At 43.6% G+C, this 13,059-nt stretch overlaps 7 protein-coding genes across 7 annotated transcripts; 3 read left to right on the top strand and 4 right to left on the bottom strand.

The window, feature by feature from the left end:
* Positions 1-753: 753 nt before the first annotated feature.
* Positions 754-1,686, bottom strand: CCR75_006083 (uncharacterized protein). The gene is made up of 2 exons (XM_067964155.1): positions 1,347-1,686; positions 754-1,271 (listed from the first exon to the last, which is right to left on the bottom strand). The coding sequence occupies exons 1-2, from the start codon at positions 1,601-1,603 to the stop codon at positions 1,145-1,147; spliced, it is 384 nt and encodes a 127-aa protein (XP_067816053.1). The 5' UTR covers positions 1,604-1,686; the 3' UTR covers positions 754-1,144.
* On the top strand, positions 1,686-2,830 carry CCR75_006082 (uncharacterized protein; the record flags this gene model as incomplete). The annotated part of the gene is made up of 2 exons (XM_067964154.1): positions 1,686-1,808; positions 1,862-2,830. The coding sequence occupies 2 exons, from the start codon at positions 1,686-1,688 to the stop codon at positions 2,828-2,830; spliced, it is 1,092 nt and encodes a 363-aa protein (XP_067816054.1).
* Positions 2,831-3,629: 799 nt separating this feature from the next.
* Positions 3,630-5,121, top strand: CCR75_006081 (uncharacterized protein). Its single transcript, XM_067964153.1, has 2 exons — positions 3,630-4,061; positions 4,129-5,121. The coding sequence occupies exons 1-2, from the start codon at positions 3,635-3,637 to the stop codon at positions 4,635-4,637; spliced, it is 936 nt and encodes a 311-aa protein (XP_067816051.1). The 5' UTR covers positions 3,630-3,634; the 3' UTR covers positions 4,638-5,121.
* Positions 5,122-5,498: 377 nt separating this feature from the next.
* Positions 5,499-6,592, bottom strand: CCR75_006080 (uncharacterized protein; the record flags this gene model as incomplete). Its single annotated transcript, XM_067964152.1, has 5 exons — positions 5,499-5,960; positions 6,026-6,090; positions 6,154-6,231; positions 6,306-6,387; positions 6,467-6,592. The coding sequence occupies 5 exons, from the start codon at positions 6,590-6,592 to the stop codon at positions 5,877-5,879; spliced, it is 435 nt and encodes a 144-aa protein (XP_067816052.1). The 3' UTR covers positions 5,499-5,876.
* A 1,986-nt stretch (positions 6,593-8,578) lies between these two features.
* On the bottom strand, positions 8,579-9,928 carry CCR75_006079 (uncharacterized protein; the record flags this gene model as incomplete). Its single annotated transcript, XM_067964151.1, has 1 exon — positions 8,579-9,928. The coding sequence occupies one exon, from the start codon at positions 9,926-9,928 to the stop codon at positions 8,579-8,581; it is 1,350 nt and encodes a 449-aa protein (XP_067816095.1).
* A 97-nt stretch (positions 9,929-10,025) lies between these two features.
* CCR75_006078 (uncharacterized protein) lies at positions 10,026-11,327 on the top strand (the record flags this gene model as incomplete). The annotated part of the gene is given in 5 exon segments (XM_067964150.1): positions 10,026-10,130; positions 10,176-10,444; positions 10,629-10,806; positions 10,824-11,073; positions 11,089-11,327. The coding sequence occupies 5 exon segments, from the start codon at positions 10,026-10,028 to the stop codon at positions 11,325-11,327; spliced, it is 1,041 nt and encodes a 346-aa protein (XP_067816094.1).
* Positions 11,328-11,408: 81 nt separating this feature from the next.
* CCR75_006077 (uncharacterized protein) lies at positions 11,409-12,152 on the bottom strand (the record flags this gene model as incomplete). Its single annotated transcript, XM_067964149.1, has 1 exon — positions 11,409-12,152. One exon carries the CDS (start codon positions 12,150-12,152, stop codon positions 11,409-11,411), a length of 744 nt encoding a protein of 247 aa, XP_067816099.1.
* Positions 12,153-13,059: the final 907 nt, after the last annotated feature.

The raw sequence follows: 13,059 nt of genomic DNA, 5'->3' as shown, positions 1-13,059 counted from the left end.
TTTCTATTTAGTAAGTGCACGCGAGGAGCCGGATTACCGCTCCCGTGACGACACTTAACTACAGTACTTAGTGCGTTGGGTGAGGTCGCTAACGCGCCCATTACCACTACCTCACTGCACGCAAGAGAAGCTGGTTTAACCGCTTCCTAGCTGTGCTAGGGTGTGTTTAAGTAGAGCGTGGCCGCAATACGACGTGCCCGCCTACAGTAGGAGAGGTGCCTCGAAATTTCACGTACGCAAGGGTACAGAGGGAGGTTTTCAAGTAGCTAAGGGGCTTTAGCTATCAACGGTAATTCAAGGGATTCGAGTTAGGTAAAAGTAAAACTGTATAAATATATTTAGTTTGCTACGCAACGATCTTCAATCTACTACTGAGCTTATTATTAATGACTAACTAAGTACGGCGCCTCTTTGCGCACCGCACAATCGTGTCTTATAACGATTGGCGGGGTTGATTTAGACTTAAATCAACCAATCAATAGAGCTTATGTCTTATTGCATCAATAATATCAAATTTGGTTTTATTGGAACTATTAAGTCAAAGTTTATGAAGATAATAATTTACACTTCTTTATTTATTTCCTCTCATTAGAAATAATATTTTTTATGGGAAATAATACTAATGTAACGGACACACGTTACAATTTACGAGTACCAATCTGCATTTGCGTACCTTGTAAGAGAGAGGGCAATGACTGTCAAATCGAAAACATGGAGCAATGTAGAAGCTTGCTCCTCTTGAACTTTTTTGCTGTTGCAAGCATAACTATCGTCTGCAATACATTGGTTATCTTAAAGTAAAAAGACTTTGCCTCTGATACAGTATCACCCTTACGTCGGAGCAGGTAGAATCAAAATTACACGCTGTTGAACTTTGCAATTGTCAACCAGCTATGGGTGCTTAGAAGTTATTCTTTCCCAAAATTTGAATCTCCTTATCTAGAGCATGATAGTTTGCCACGAAAGGTTGAGAAGAGTAATATTAACAATAGGCTTTGTCATTGTTGTCGTTCGCAGGGATAACGCACTTATGATCTCGCGATATAGCTTTCTGCTTTTCAAAATTCAAAGCTAATTGATTTGCAACAAGAGGAAGCAAAATCTCTGAGTTCCCGTCCTCCTTCACTTAACATTAGCTTGATATCTAATAAGGATCCTTCTCGTTGAGCCATTTATCAAGACCCTTGAGCGGCTTGGCTTGTTGAACTGCTTTCTTGTGGTCAGCGATCTTGCTGGGCATGGCCGCCAGTGCCGCCTGCAACTTCTGGACGCTAATTGAAGAGAAAAATGCACAACCAACAAGTCAAATTACGAGGAATAAGCACTGCCATCCGAACATCGCTAACCGTTCAAACTCGTTACGCTGATTCTTGTGTCCCTTAAGAGGCCGCATCACATGGTGCTTTTCGGGTCGGTTCCACGTCTCGAGCCAGCCACCCTTCCCTTCTTCCCACGTACCCACGACGCCGTTGCGTAGCGCGTGCTTCTTCACCATAGCAATTTTTCGACCAGAGATCATTGGTTGTTTCCACTTACCGTCCACCAGTCGGGGCTTCATGGCGGCCTCTGCCTCTGTCGCACTCAGTCGAAGGAAGCGCTGCATGCCTTTATCTTGGTTTCTTGGTTAATGGAGCATATTTTGGCATGAAATTCATCCAATAGACGAATAAGGTACAATCAGAAACATGGACATGGGGACGACGGTCCCGCAAATGGCTATAAACCGTGCCTACCCGTTGCCGCAGCAATTTCAACATCCACAACGACAGCCTCAAGAGCTCAAGCAGATTGGCACCGAACAGATTCAGGTGCGCTCTCCATTAGTCACGGACCGGGGCTTTCTTGACTTTCGTATGAATAGGCAATGCTGGACGAAAACTCGAGTCTCATCGTCGAAATCATCGAACTAAATACGCAGATCAAACATGGAAAAGGAACTGCACAGCTAGGGGAGTTTACCGAAAAGCTAGACAAGAAGCGTAAAAATCTTAATAAGAATCTAATGACGCTGGCCAAGTGGGCAGACGAGTCTTCGGAGACGTCCCCGAGACAGCCGCAGGCTTTGAGACAGTCTCAAATGACCCAGCAGCAGCATCAACACTATGCCCGATCAGAGATGATGCAGATGCCAATGTCAAATCAGGCGCAGCTTCAAGCTCAAGCTCAGGCTCAAGCACAGGCGAGAGCTCAAGCCCAGGCGCAGGTTCAAGCACGGCTCCAAGCGCAAGCTCAGGCGCAGGCTTATGCCCAGGCTCAGTACCAAGCACGTATAAATCCATTAATCAGTCAACAGTATGCACAGATGAACTCTATGACACAACAACAACAACCGCAACAACAGCAGCGCTTTGCTAATGGTGGCATGCCCTTTGGCGTGCCTGAAAGTGTGCCTCATCCTGTCCGCCTGAACAACGCCATTCCAAGCAACTACACTGATAGCCGAAGTGCCATGGCATCCAATATGAGCTTTCAGATGGGTCCACAAAGCTATAGCATGATGCCTCAAACGCAAATGCAGCGCTTAAGTTCAGGAACGCAAGAAATGTCACAACAAGATATGCTTCAGCAGGCTTTGCAGCAGCAAAGCCTTTCTCATCAAAGCATGGCGATGGTTCAACAAAGCATGGGAATGCCTCAGCCAAGCATGGCCACGCCTCAACAAAGTATACAGCAAAACATGGCGGCATTGCAGCAGAGTATGTCTTTGAGCCAACAAGGTGTACCTCATCAGAATGTGCAGATGCCTCAGCAAGGAATGGCTTCTATTCAGATGAACGGACCTATGAACTCGGGCTCCATGGCTGATGCATCGGGTCAAATGAACAATTAGATGACTGCGTAGGGCAGTAACAACTTTAACTAGTAATACATTCGGACTGTGCCAAAAAATACGTTGGCAACTAGTGAGGTTCATCTGAAGTCCGTAAAAATGATTGCAATTACCCTTGTCACAATTGCCTAACTTATTTAAATGTTAACACATGTCAAAATAACACTTTCAAAACATAGCTTTTTGAAGCGAGATTGTGCTGAAGCTACTTCAAAATTGCACATCGACTTATTGGCTTATTTGACTGTAACGACAGTAACGATGTGTAATTTAAAAGATGATGGGCCCTACAATCCAACATCAGACACGTAAGCGCAAGAAAACGCAACCTTGACATATTAAATTTAAAAGCGAGATAAGCTCATTTTTTGCGCTCATTAATAAACATCGAGGTTAGCAATGAGATGTAGAACAATATCAGCTGACAAAGCGCTTGCCGTCGAAAGTTCCGCGACTTGTCGTTTTTGGTCAGGTGACAAGTGTGTTTCTCTTCTGAATGGTGCAAAAGCAGCAATAATAGCTCCAAATGCACTGATTTTATTAGGACAGTTACAATTAGAAATTATGAAGTGATAATTTGCGACGAACGCGAAAATTCTCCTACTTAATAATTTGGCCTTTGAATATTACCGATTTGAATGGTCTATTCACACAGTAAAAATGAAAATCACATGATCGAAACGGTCACCAGCACAAAATTTAGCATTTCGACGTTTTTGCTCTAAACCGATTTTTGTTGGCACGATTTAATTATAATCGAAAATACCTGTCCAACCAAAGCTGACACCAAGAATTTTGTCAATAATGAGCGAGACCGACCGGTTCGACAGCATGTTGCTAACTATTGCGCAATCTCAACGCGGTATTGAGCCGCTACTGGATACTGTGTTCTCTTTTCTGAGGCGTAAAACCGACTTTTTCTCGGGAGCCGAGGCGCAAGTTATTGAGAACACGATCCTCAAGTGCGTACGCAAGCAGGCGGCGCTGGCTGAAAAGGACGAATTTACCAAGAAGCAAAAGGAAGCTGAGAAGAGGCGGAAGGAGGAGCTTGCGGATTTGAAAAAGAGGCAGAAAAAACACGACAAAGTAAAAGAGGACAAGAACCCGCCGCGATTCGAGGAGATTTCAGACAGCGACGAAATGCAGATATCCACGCTTGAACAAACAATGCCTATCAAAGCAAGCACGTCAAAAGATGTTGATGAAGAAGGCGACGAGGAGAGCGGACCATGTAAGTTGTGTTACTATTTTAAATTTTGCAATACTTTTACTTGCATTTGGTTTGTAACAATGTACAGCTCTTGTGGGCAATGGAGGCCGAACTGAAAAATACGTGTGGACACAGACTCTTCAAGAAGCACAAGTAAATTTTGCAGTTCCTGCAGGGACCAAATCCCGGCAGGTTGATGTTGAAATTCGTGCTGGGAAGCTAAGAGTGGGTCTACGAGGTGAAAATACATTTGTTGATGGGAACCTGTACAACAAGGTAAAAGTAGACGACAGCTTCTGGACGCTGGAAGATGGGAATCGCATCTGCGTATACCTACAGAAAGATAATCAGATGGAGTGGTGGAAGACTATAATTCAGGGTGATCCCGAGATCGACACGCAAAAGGTTCAACCTGAAAACTCAAAGCTTAACGATCTGGATGCTGATACGCGCCAGACTGTGGAGAAGATGATGTTCGATCAGCGTCAGAAAGCGATGGGCCTCCCCACGAGTGACGATATGCAAAAGCAAGAAATGTTACAGAAGTTCATGGCGCAACATCCAGAGATGGACTTTAGCAAGGCCAAAATGAATTGAATGGTCAGTTTAACCGTCGTTGCTTGAAAGCATAACATTGGTGTGAAGAAATTTTTAAGTACACTTTGCTTTATTGACGGCAGTCATAAGTTGTTGCTACTTTGAGTGTTCTTTGCTGATTTTTTTTATCTCACTTGTGCTGATCATCGCAATATGATGCAAGCCAACTCCACGTTGTCTCTGTTGTAATTTGATTTGATTGAGAGAAGTAGCGCCCCATAAATCCACGAAAATTGCGGGTGATTCGTACTGGCTTGCCAAATATAGCACGGAATAAGCAGCTTGGCGAGACTGGCCTCAAGAAAATAATATTTAACATCTAGCGAAATCGCAAACTCAACCAAAAAGTCGCTTTGAGTATCAAGACGTAATATTGCCAGAGTCAGGATATCATCATGCTATAGAGATTCAATTTTGACGAAGTTCTCTTAATGGAACCCCGCACCCCTCATTACACTATGGGAAATTTCGGCTACAGGGCCTCCTCCCACCCAACTATCACACACCTTCGGTGCGGGTTGGCAGGGCGGCCATCCATTGGATGGTTGCTCGTCTGCTTTTTAGCCTATCTCCGGCGATGTGTCATCGTACCGCCCTCCGCGGGTATCGATCCACGTACCTCCCGGTCCCAGTTCCAGTGCTTAACCACTCGGCCACTGGGGTCGGTATCATCATGCTATAGAAATGATCCTTTGTAAGCTCTTGGCTACACATTGGGTTAAAAAAGACTGTAACTTATATACCCAGCCAAGAAATAATTTCGGCTAAATTTATCTCACGTTCATCTCAAAACATGTCGTGCAATCATGAGATAAAGTTTAAAAGCCGATGTCAAGAGTGCCTCTGGTATTAATACATGATGAGCTGAAGATATCTGTGTAGAATGATGCAATGACTTCTAAACAATGTCGTTGCCTAATTGCATATTATAAATAGTTATATATGGGCGCGTGGATCTGCGTGCAACTCAATTTCAGTTAGGACACGGGACTTAAATTAGATGGCATCAAGAATGTTCACTTACGTACAGCTATACCTATGCTGTGCCAGTATGACACTGCTGCTACAAATTATCTTTCAAAACATTCGACCGAGGCAACCCGTAAATGCACTAAAACTGCCCAAGCTTTTAAAAGGGATATACTTATACACATCGCTAAATTGATCTAAGCTGCACCAGAAAATGGGCTATAAATGCAGGAGAGCTCACAGGACATTACTGCTGAGTGAGTCGGGATTTTAAACGTTAAAGCTTTCACCGCAGCCGCAGCTACTCTTCGCGTTTGGGTTCTCAAAGGTAAACTCGGATGAGACTGGAGTAACCTTATAGTAACAAAACACTCGTCATAATGCACACTTAAAGGTTTTAAAAAGAATTATTTACAAACCTGAAAGTCCATGGTCGTACCAACTACGTGGAATAGTGCTTTAGGCTCCACAAAGACGCGAACACCTTTCAACAGCAGAAAAGTAATACTTATCTTGACCATACTTCCTTTAGTTGACTGCAACTCACCATTTTTAATAACTTCCTCCTCCATATTTTCCTTTTTGTCCGCATAATTCATCGTATATGACAAGCCGTTGCAGCCACCTACAATCTCACGAAAATTACCGCATCAGCATTAAACATCATGCTTATAGTATACTCAATCGTTTAATTCGTACGCGCCCTGACTCCAAGCCTTATCCCGATAGCGTCTGGCTTGTTTGCTAACAGCTCTCTTATACGACTTGCGGCTGCGTCTGTCTGTGCCATAAAAAATTGCAAGAGATTTCTCACACTTTTTAGTATGCAACAAGAATGGCCGCAACAATATATGACGCACCATGTTCAGCGGTGGCGGAAGCTCGCGCAGATGTCGACGGGCACGTGATATTGTTTCATCTACAACTGTAGATAACCGTCGCAACGCCAACGAATTTCGAGTGCGCATCACAAGAAGCGGCGTCATAAGCAATGCAGTTGTGAAAATTCCAAATTATTTTTGCAGAGTTATCTCTTTTTGGTCCCCCCATTTTAAATAGGCAGGTATTTATAACGCCCATTTTTTCTTACGCATCGCTCTACCACATCCGTACAGATTAAAGTCAGTCAAGACAAAACGTTTACTGAGAAGCATGCTTATAGATTTTCTCGACCATAAGCAGCTCGAACGAGCCTTGCGTGACGGTCCTTGCGGCGAGCTCATTACGTAACTAGCATTAAATTTTAGTTAATAGAACCCTTTCCAGATACATGCTGCATATGCAACTACTCTGTCTTGGTACGTGAATCTTTTACCGCACAGAGTTTATACAACTTAGCCCAATCCATGCACTAGGTGTCTTGAATGACCAACGTATTGACAGCTAGATACTATCTTCGGACTTTTAGTTGATATTTTACATATTCTAGAGGCCAACGTCTAGTTTTATTAAAGATGTCTCCCAAGACACAATAAATTAAATATACGCATTTTAGCCGCATGTGCCAGTCTAGTTTGGGATTTAAGTCACGTCTTTCTCCTAACTAACTCAATTTGCTGGATCAAAACAGGGCTTTATGATGATGAGAAATGATATCTTTGCCTTTTTGTAAAACGGGGTGTATTGTTACATAAATATTATCTCCTATAAGAGGAATAATAAATATTATTTCCTTCGAGAGGCAATAAATAAAGAAGTACAAAATTGTTATCTTTTATTACAAAACTTACAAATTTGGTTATATAGGACATTAGCTCTGTTATTAGGTTAATTTAAGTTTAACTCCTCGCCAATCGGTACAAGAAACGATTCAGCGTTGCGCAAGGAGACGCATTGTGTAACGGGGCTTTCCGTTACATAAGTAATACTTCCTATAGGAGGAGTACAAGATTTTTATCTTTATTGATTTTGAGTCAAATAGTTCGTATCATACCTGTAACGGGGCACTATGACTTGTACTGTTTCAGTACAAGTCCACTTCGCACTGCTTCAGTTGCGAGTGGTGCCCTACGTTAATTGACGTACACTGTACGTGCAGAGGAAGACTTCTCTTAAGGTAATTAGCCTAAGAGGGTAAAATGAAAACTGAATAAAATATAATTAAGTGTCTCTTGTTCTATCTTGTAAATGCTAACTTAACTATAACCTAATACTAAACATGTAAATGAATTCTTATCTCTATCTTATCTGTAACTCTCTCTTTGATTACTCCTACAGCTGATTAATCTGCGAAATAAATAGGTATAATGGTCTATACCTATTTATGGATAAGAATTCTAAATATTACTATATAAAGTAATATCCTCCAAGTATTATCTACCTGTTAGAAAATATATAAAATAATAACCTTTAAGTGTTAATTTCATGTAGCGATACACCCCGTTACACCTGGCGTAACGGATGTCGCTGGGCGTCATCCCTCCTAATGTGAATGCACCCATGTGCATCACATAAGGGTTGGTCACAAATGTGCACCACACCCGAGTGCTGGGTCTAATTGCTATTATTTAATAATTGACCATCCCCTTAAGCATACCAAGTGTACCTCAAGGGGACTGTGTAACATTATGGCAACTCTACCCCGTTACAAGCAACATGCAATTGTTTGATTGCCAAACAGTGACAACATCACCTTTAAACACATTTGAGCTGTAGCAGAAATTCTAATGCACATGCGGACAGTCCAGAAAAAAACGACTCTTCTTCGTATGTGCTGCATATTGGAAATGTGGCGTTCTTGCAGCCGTATTGTAGCGTCGCCGTGAACATGCAGCTGCTTTGCTTGAGTTCATGAAGGTCTATACTCCTTTTGAAAGAACAGGTTTGTAACTTTTTGTGTTTACTTTTTGATACTTTTCCTTGCCCTTTAAGGTGTCTTTTCACTTCCGCAGCTTTCCCATTGCCATCTACGGCGTCAATAAGAATTGAGTTTTTGATTAATTGCTAAATCAGTTTCGGTTTTCTTGCCAAATCTATGACACCCCAAGGACGACATTCTTAAATGTCTTTCCCATGTAGCTAATTATCGCAATTGTTTTCTGCGGTCGACCAATCGAGTCTTTTGTGATCTTGGTCTTGCCATCTGGGCCCAGGGCGCTCTCAAAAGCCAAAGCTGCATGGGCACTTGTGGAAAAGGTGACAATACATGAGCCGCGATTTTGATCCGGCAGCCATGAGATCTTCTCAACTGCAGTTGGGACGATACAAGCGTTTTCTAAGAACCACTTTTCAACGTCTTTACTAGTAAGGCCTTTTGGTATTCGATGCACGCGCAAGCGGCAGGATCGTGCAGTCATCGCTTTAAACTTGCACATCGTGCCTTTTTTATTGTTGGCAATGTTGACATTACCACCATTCATTAGTTTTTGAGGTTGGTCAATCACTTGTCGAGGTTGGTAAGCCGTCGTGACAAGAATGGGTGGACCAGCATATTCCATTCTTGGAATTGGGTAAACTCTTCGAATCTCAATATCGCGAGGCCCGTGTAGCTCCAGCGACGACGGAATGATCCTTCCTAATTCATGACGAACACCATATTTAGCAGCCAACATTGAAGCTTGTGCATCAACAGTACTATCGTGGCCTTGAGGCATGTCAAAGCCAAGCAAGAATTTGGTAAGGTCTTTCAAGCCGGGCGTTGAAGAAGACAGGTTTCCGACTTTACGTTGAAAAATGAGTGCTGTATCAATAACGCGTCGATGGCTTATGCGCATACAAGAGAGGTCACCAGAGACTGAGTGGCCCACAACAATAGTATCCTTATTAATATACTTGAGCATTTTCTTCTGTGCCTGTGCCATTGTGATCCTGCAGTCGGCGATCTGTATTGGTGTGATACCATGAATGTCCGTCTTAGGGTCCACCATGTGAAACCCAGGCTCAGGCTGGTGCACAAGAAAGTCCGAGATGATATTTTTTAGGATGTTTTCACCATCAATCGCTGATACGCGACATAACGCATTGGACTTGCGCTCGCTAACTCCGGCTTTCTGCGTCACACACATCTCGCAGTCAATGGCCACAATCTTGTAATGCGTTTTCTTCTTCTTGCTCGTGGTAGTAACCCATCCGGGCAATAGATCAGGAAAGCGATAAAGTGTCTCAAAACGCTCATGTGCTTGTGTTAACTGGACCAGCTTCTCCCATTCCGCATCCGTCACGTCGTACGCTACGTCTCCGCCTGGCGCTAGCAGTTTGTTCATCACATCCATCGCCGTAATCGTCGCCATTCTTACGCGCTGTTTCTTGGAGAGGTTGGATTCTACATGCTCCATCCCGAATTTGCGCTTGCGCGCGCCACTAAATACACGTTCTGTCGCCATTGCAGTGGGGAATGCCGGCCAGTCAGAAAGTCAGTGAAGTTTTGTGTGGTGCCCATAGGTCAGATGGCAAAATTTAATTAGAACACCGGGCAAGACGATGCGCAAACGCATCTTAGACGCGTCGTTGCGCGCAACACACGTGCTCAAAAAGATATCTGCAAGCTTTGAGTTGCTGCCACCATCCCATTATGGCATTCGTTATGTTTTGTGAGTCGATGAAATGCGCAGGAAAGCTTAAGCCGGCTAGATAAGCAAGGAAGCCACGTCTCAAGACCTCCGAAATCCTTTCGCTAATGAGAACCTTGAACAGGAGCTGCTGGTGATGCAACTGCACGGCAAGCATAATCTATTGATTTATAAGTTTAGTTTTGTTTACGATCACATTGTGCTGCCTACCATTGATTTCATGCCGCAAGAGCAATCTCTCGATGTCGTCGATTTTCGCGCCATATGGACGGCCATGCAGGGCTCCGACGCCTTTTCCTCCTATAATTGCGGCTTTGAGAGCGGCGCAAGGTGCGATAATAGCATGCTGAATCGAAGGCGAACTATTGAATACTACCTCTTGCAATACTTTTTGCCTTCACCTTCTTTACGTGTGCCATTGAGCTGGTTCAACAGAGTTTTTTAGAAGGCAAACCTCTTAAAAAGTCAACCTTTCAATAGTCCACTTAATTGTAAAAATAATTGTGCTTTTTAGCCGAAAGAATTTATTGCGAAGTAGCCGTTCAACTCTTAGGCTTCTGTCACGTATTACTTATTCTAGCCAACCGCGTAAGCACATGCAGCTCATGACGTATTCGTCTTTAAAAGTGGTTACGCGACTAGAGATGGTAAGGTTACCATCAATTAACCGACGACGCTTAGAATGGCGCCATGTGTACATTTTCTCTAGCCGCCGCTGCTACACTTTATCGACCGGAAGCTGCACGACTATCCGGCTACCGAAATCATTCAGCTACCAGAGCATCCGTTCTATACCGCATTGAAGTTGCCGATAATAAATAGCGATAAAGCCGCAGACGCAATTGCTGCTATCTACGACAAAGTGCTACAGCCAGTGAATCGCAAAAAAATCTTCAGAATCGTCAATGGGGTCGCCTCTACCCGTAGCTTACAATATTCTGCTAACGACATTTTTTTCTGTACGTGATCCTAAGACCGCTTCAAGGCTATAAAGGCATCGAAGTCGATTGAATTGGCTTCATCGGGTCCTTTTTTCCTTATTAACAAAAAAGCAGAGCGGCATTTTCAAGATGCACGATGGACCAATGGAGTTGCTAAGCCAGGTCACGTTCCCAATAGACATAATTATATATACTTAAAAAAGGCTTTCGTGATTAACAATTCGAAAGCTACTTCTTTTCCAAAAATGTCGATTGCCCGTGCCAAATGCTAATACTATCGACATCAACTACTTTAATTAAATAGGTTGGAGACCGGCAAACCAGGCCAGAAGAAATAAACTAGAAACTTGCAATCAAATACCAATTCCATAGCCAAATGTTTGTAGAGTGTGCGCCTTCCAGCCATCCAAGCTCATATAGCGATTCTTAGACCGCAGCAACAATTCCATCTGCTGGGAAAATGATTCCTCGACTTCGAGAAAGACCATAACGTCCTGCAAAAATAGACATTCAGAGTGCCACGAGCCGTGCTGCATGCGATGTAAAATGGCAAAGATAATATGAAGAAAATTATTCATCTCCAGCTGGCGCTTGGTCAGGTCAGCCTCGTTCTCGCTAAGGCTGATAAAGGGCATACGTTTAAACTTTAGGCGCTCGAGGAAGCTGCGCGTGACGTCAAATGGACACTTATTGATGCCCTCGCAATGGCACTTACCACGACGTCCCATGAGCAGCAATGCTGGGTCGTGAAGGCTGCCAACACGGGTCAATAGCGACTTGCGAAAGCGGCGGAAATCGTCAAAAGAGCGCGCCACAAGCTGACAAGACGCGCGCTCATCCGAAAAGGCACGTCGTCCAGGAATCAGTGTATCGACGGACACAACAAAGCTCAAATTCGTGCGAGGACCTTCAAAGTGTGACACCGATGCTGACAGTTTTTTTAGGATCTGGACGTCCACTTTGTTACTAGCTAAAGGCGGGCGCTCGATGGATGCGTGTGATGTATGGTGGTGATGCATGTCACCATCATTACCAACGGTGGCGCGACGCCTGAAAGACTGCGGTGACAATGATGGCTGCAGCGTCGTTACGTGCATAGTTGAATGGCTCTGTGAGTTAATCTAAGCGTACCGACTGTGCTTTAGGAGGCAGATTGGTGTGTGGTGGAATCGATTTATGCAAAACAAAACGATCAATAAGCCAGGCCTGGATGTTTTCTTACACTTGTTGGTAGGGTTCGGGCGGGGCCATTGTCTTGACGACACGAAATTAGAAAAAAATGCACGACCGAGTCGACCTTAAAACATTCGTTGTTTGGGTAAATGAAGAGAAATTGACCAACACATTTTTAATTACTGTCATCTACATGACCAAATACTGAAAATCATACAAAGGAGCAAGTCTTTTGAATTGGAAACTTCTAATGTGAAAAGGAAAATCCAATATGCTGTGATGGTTAGGGCAAACGCATCTATCTGACTTAGGAAGCAAAAGAAGCCTCACCTAAAAAAGCCGACTTAACTTCTTGGCAGTTCTGTTGACAGTTATTTACAAAATGAATGCATTCAGTCGCTTCTGCAGGCGAAGTGAGCAGGGCGGAAGTGGCTAGTTCTGCCCTCATTGACACTGGCGCCCTCCCAAACTGGCTCATTCCGCGTGGCGACCGTCGATGCGAGCAAATGGGACCTAGTCCAAATGACGTTCAATTCGTTAGAAAATATTCTTTCATTATGTAAGCTGCCACGAGGTGTTTTGTTTCTTCTCGATTAAAATTTGAATTCATGTGTCGTACATGCGGGTGACATGCTAGCCACCAGGGCTTCCTATCCGGTGAAGTGAATAGTCTTGTCGCTCGTCGGACAATGCACCGCCTTTACCAAAAATAGAATCGATTGTTTCTGGCAGCTAGTATTAGGGTTGGAAAATCGGACAGTGAATGTCTCGGACCCAATACATGCGGATGTACACGAGTAAGATTCCGACAACACGGCTATGTCGTGCAAT

The sequence above is a fragment of the Bremia lactucae genome, assembly GCF_004359215.1.
Source record: "Bremia lactucae strain SF5 chromosome Unknown BlacSF5_NotPlaced_182_SHOA01000115.1_669280bp, whole genome shotgun sequence".
NCBI classification, from domain to species: Eukaryota; Oomycota; class Peronosporomycetes; order Peronosporales; family Peronosporaceae; genus Bremia; species Bremia lactucae.
Note: the sequence above shows the minus strand (reverse complement) of the source record. Positions and strands in the feature narration are given on the sequence as shown.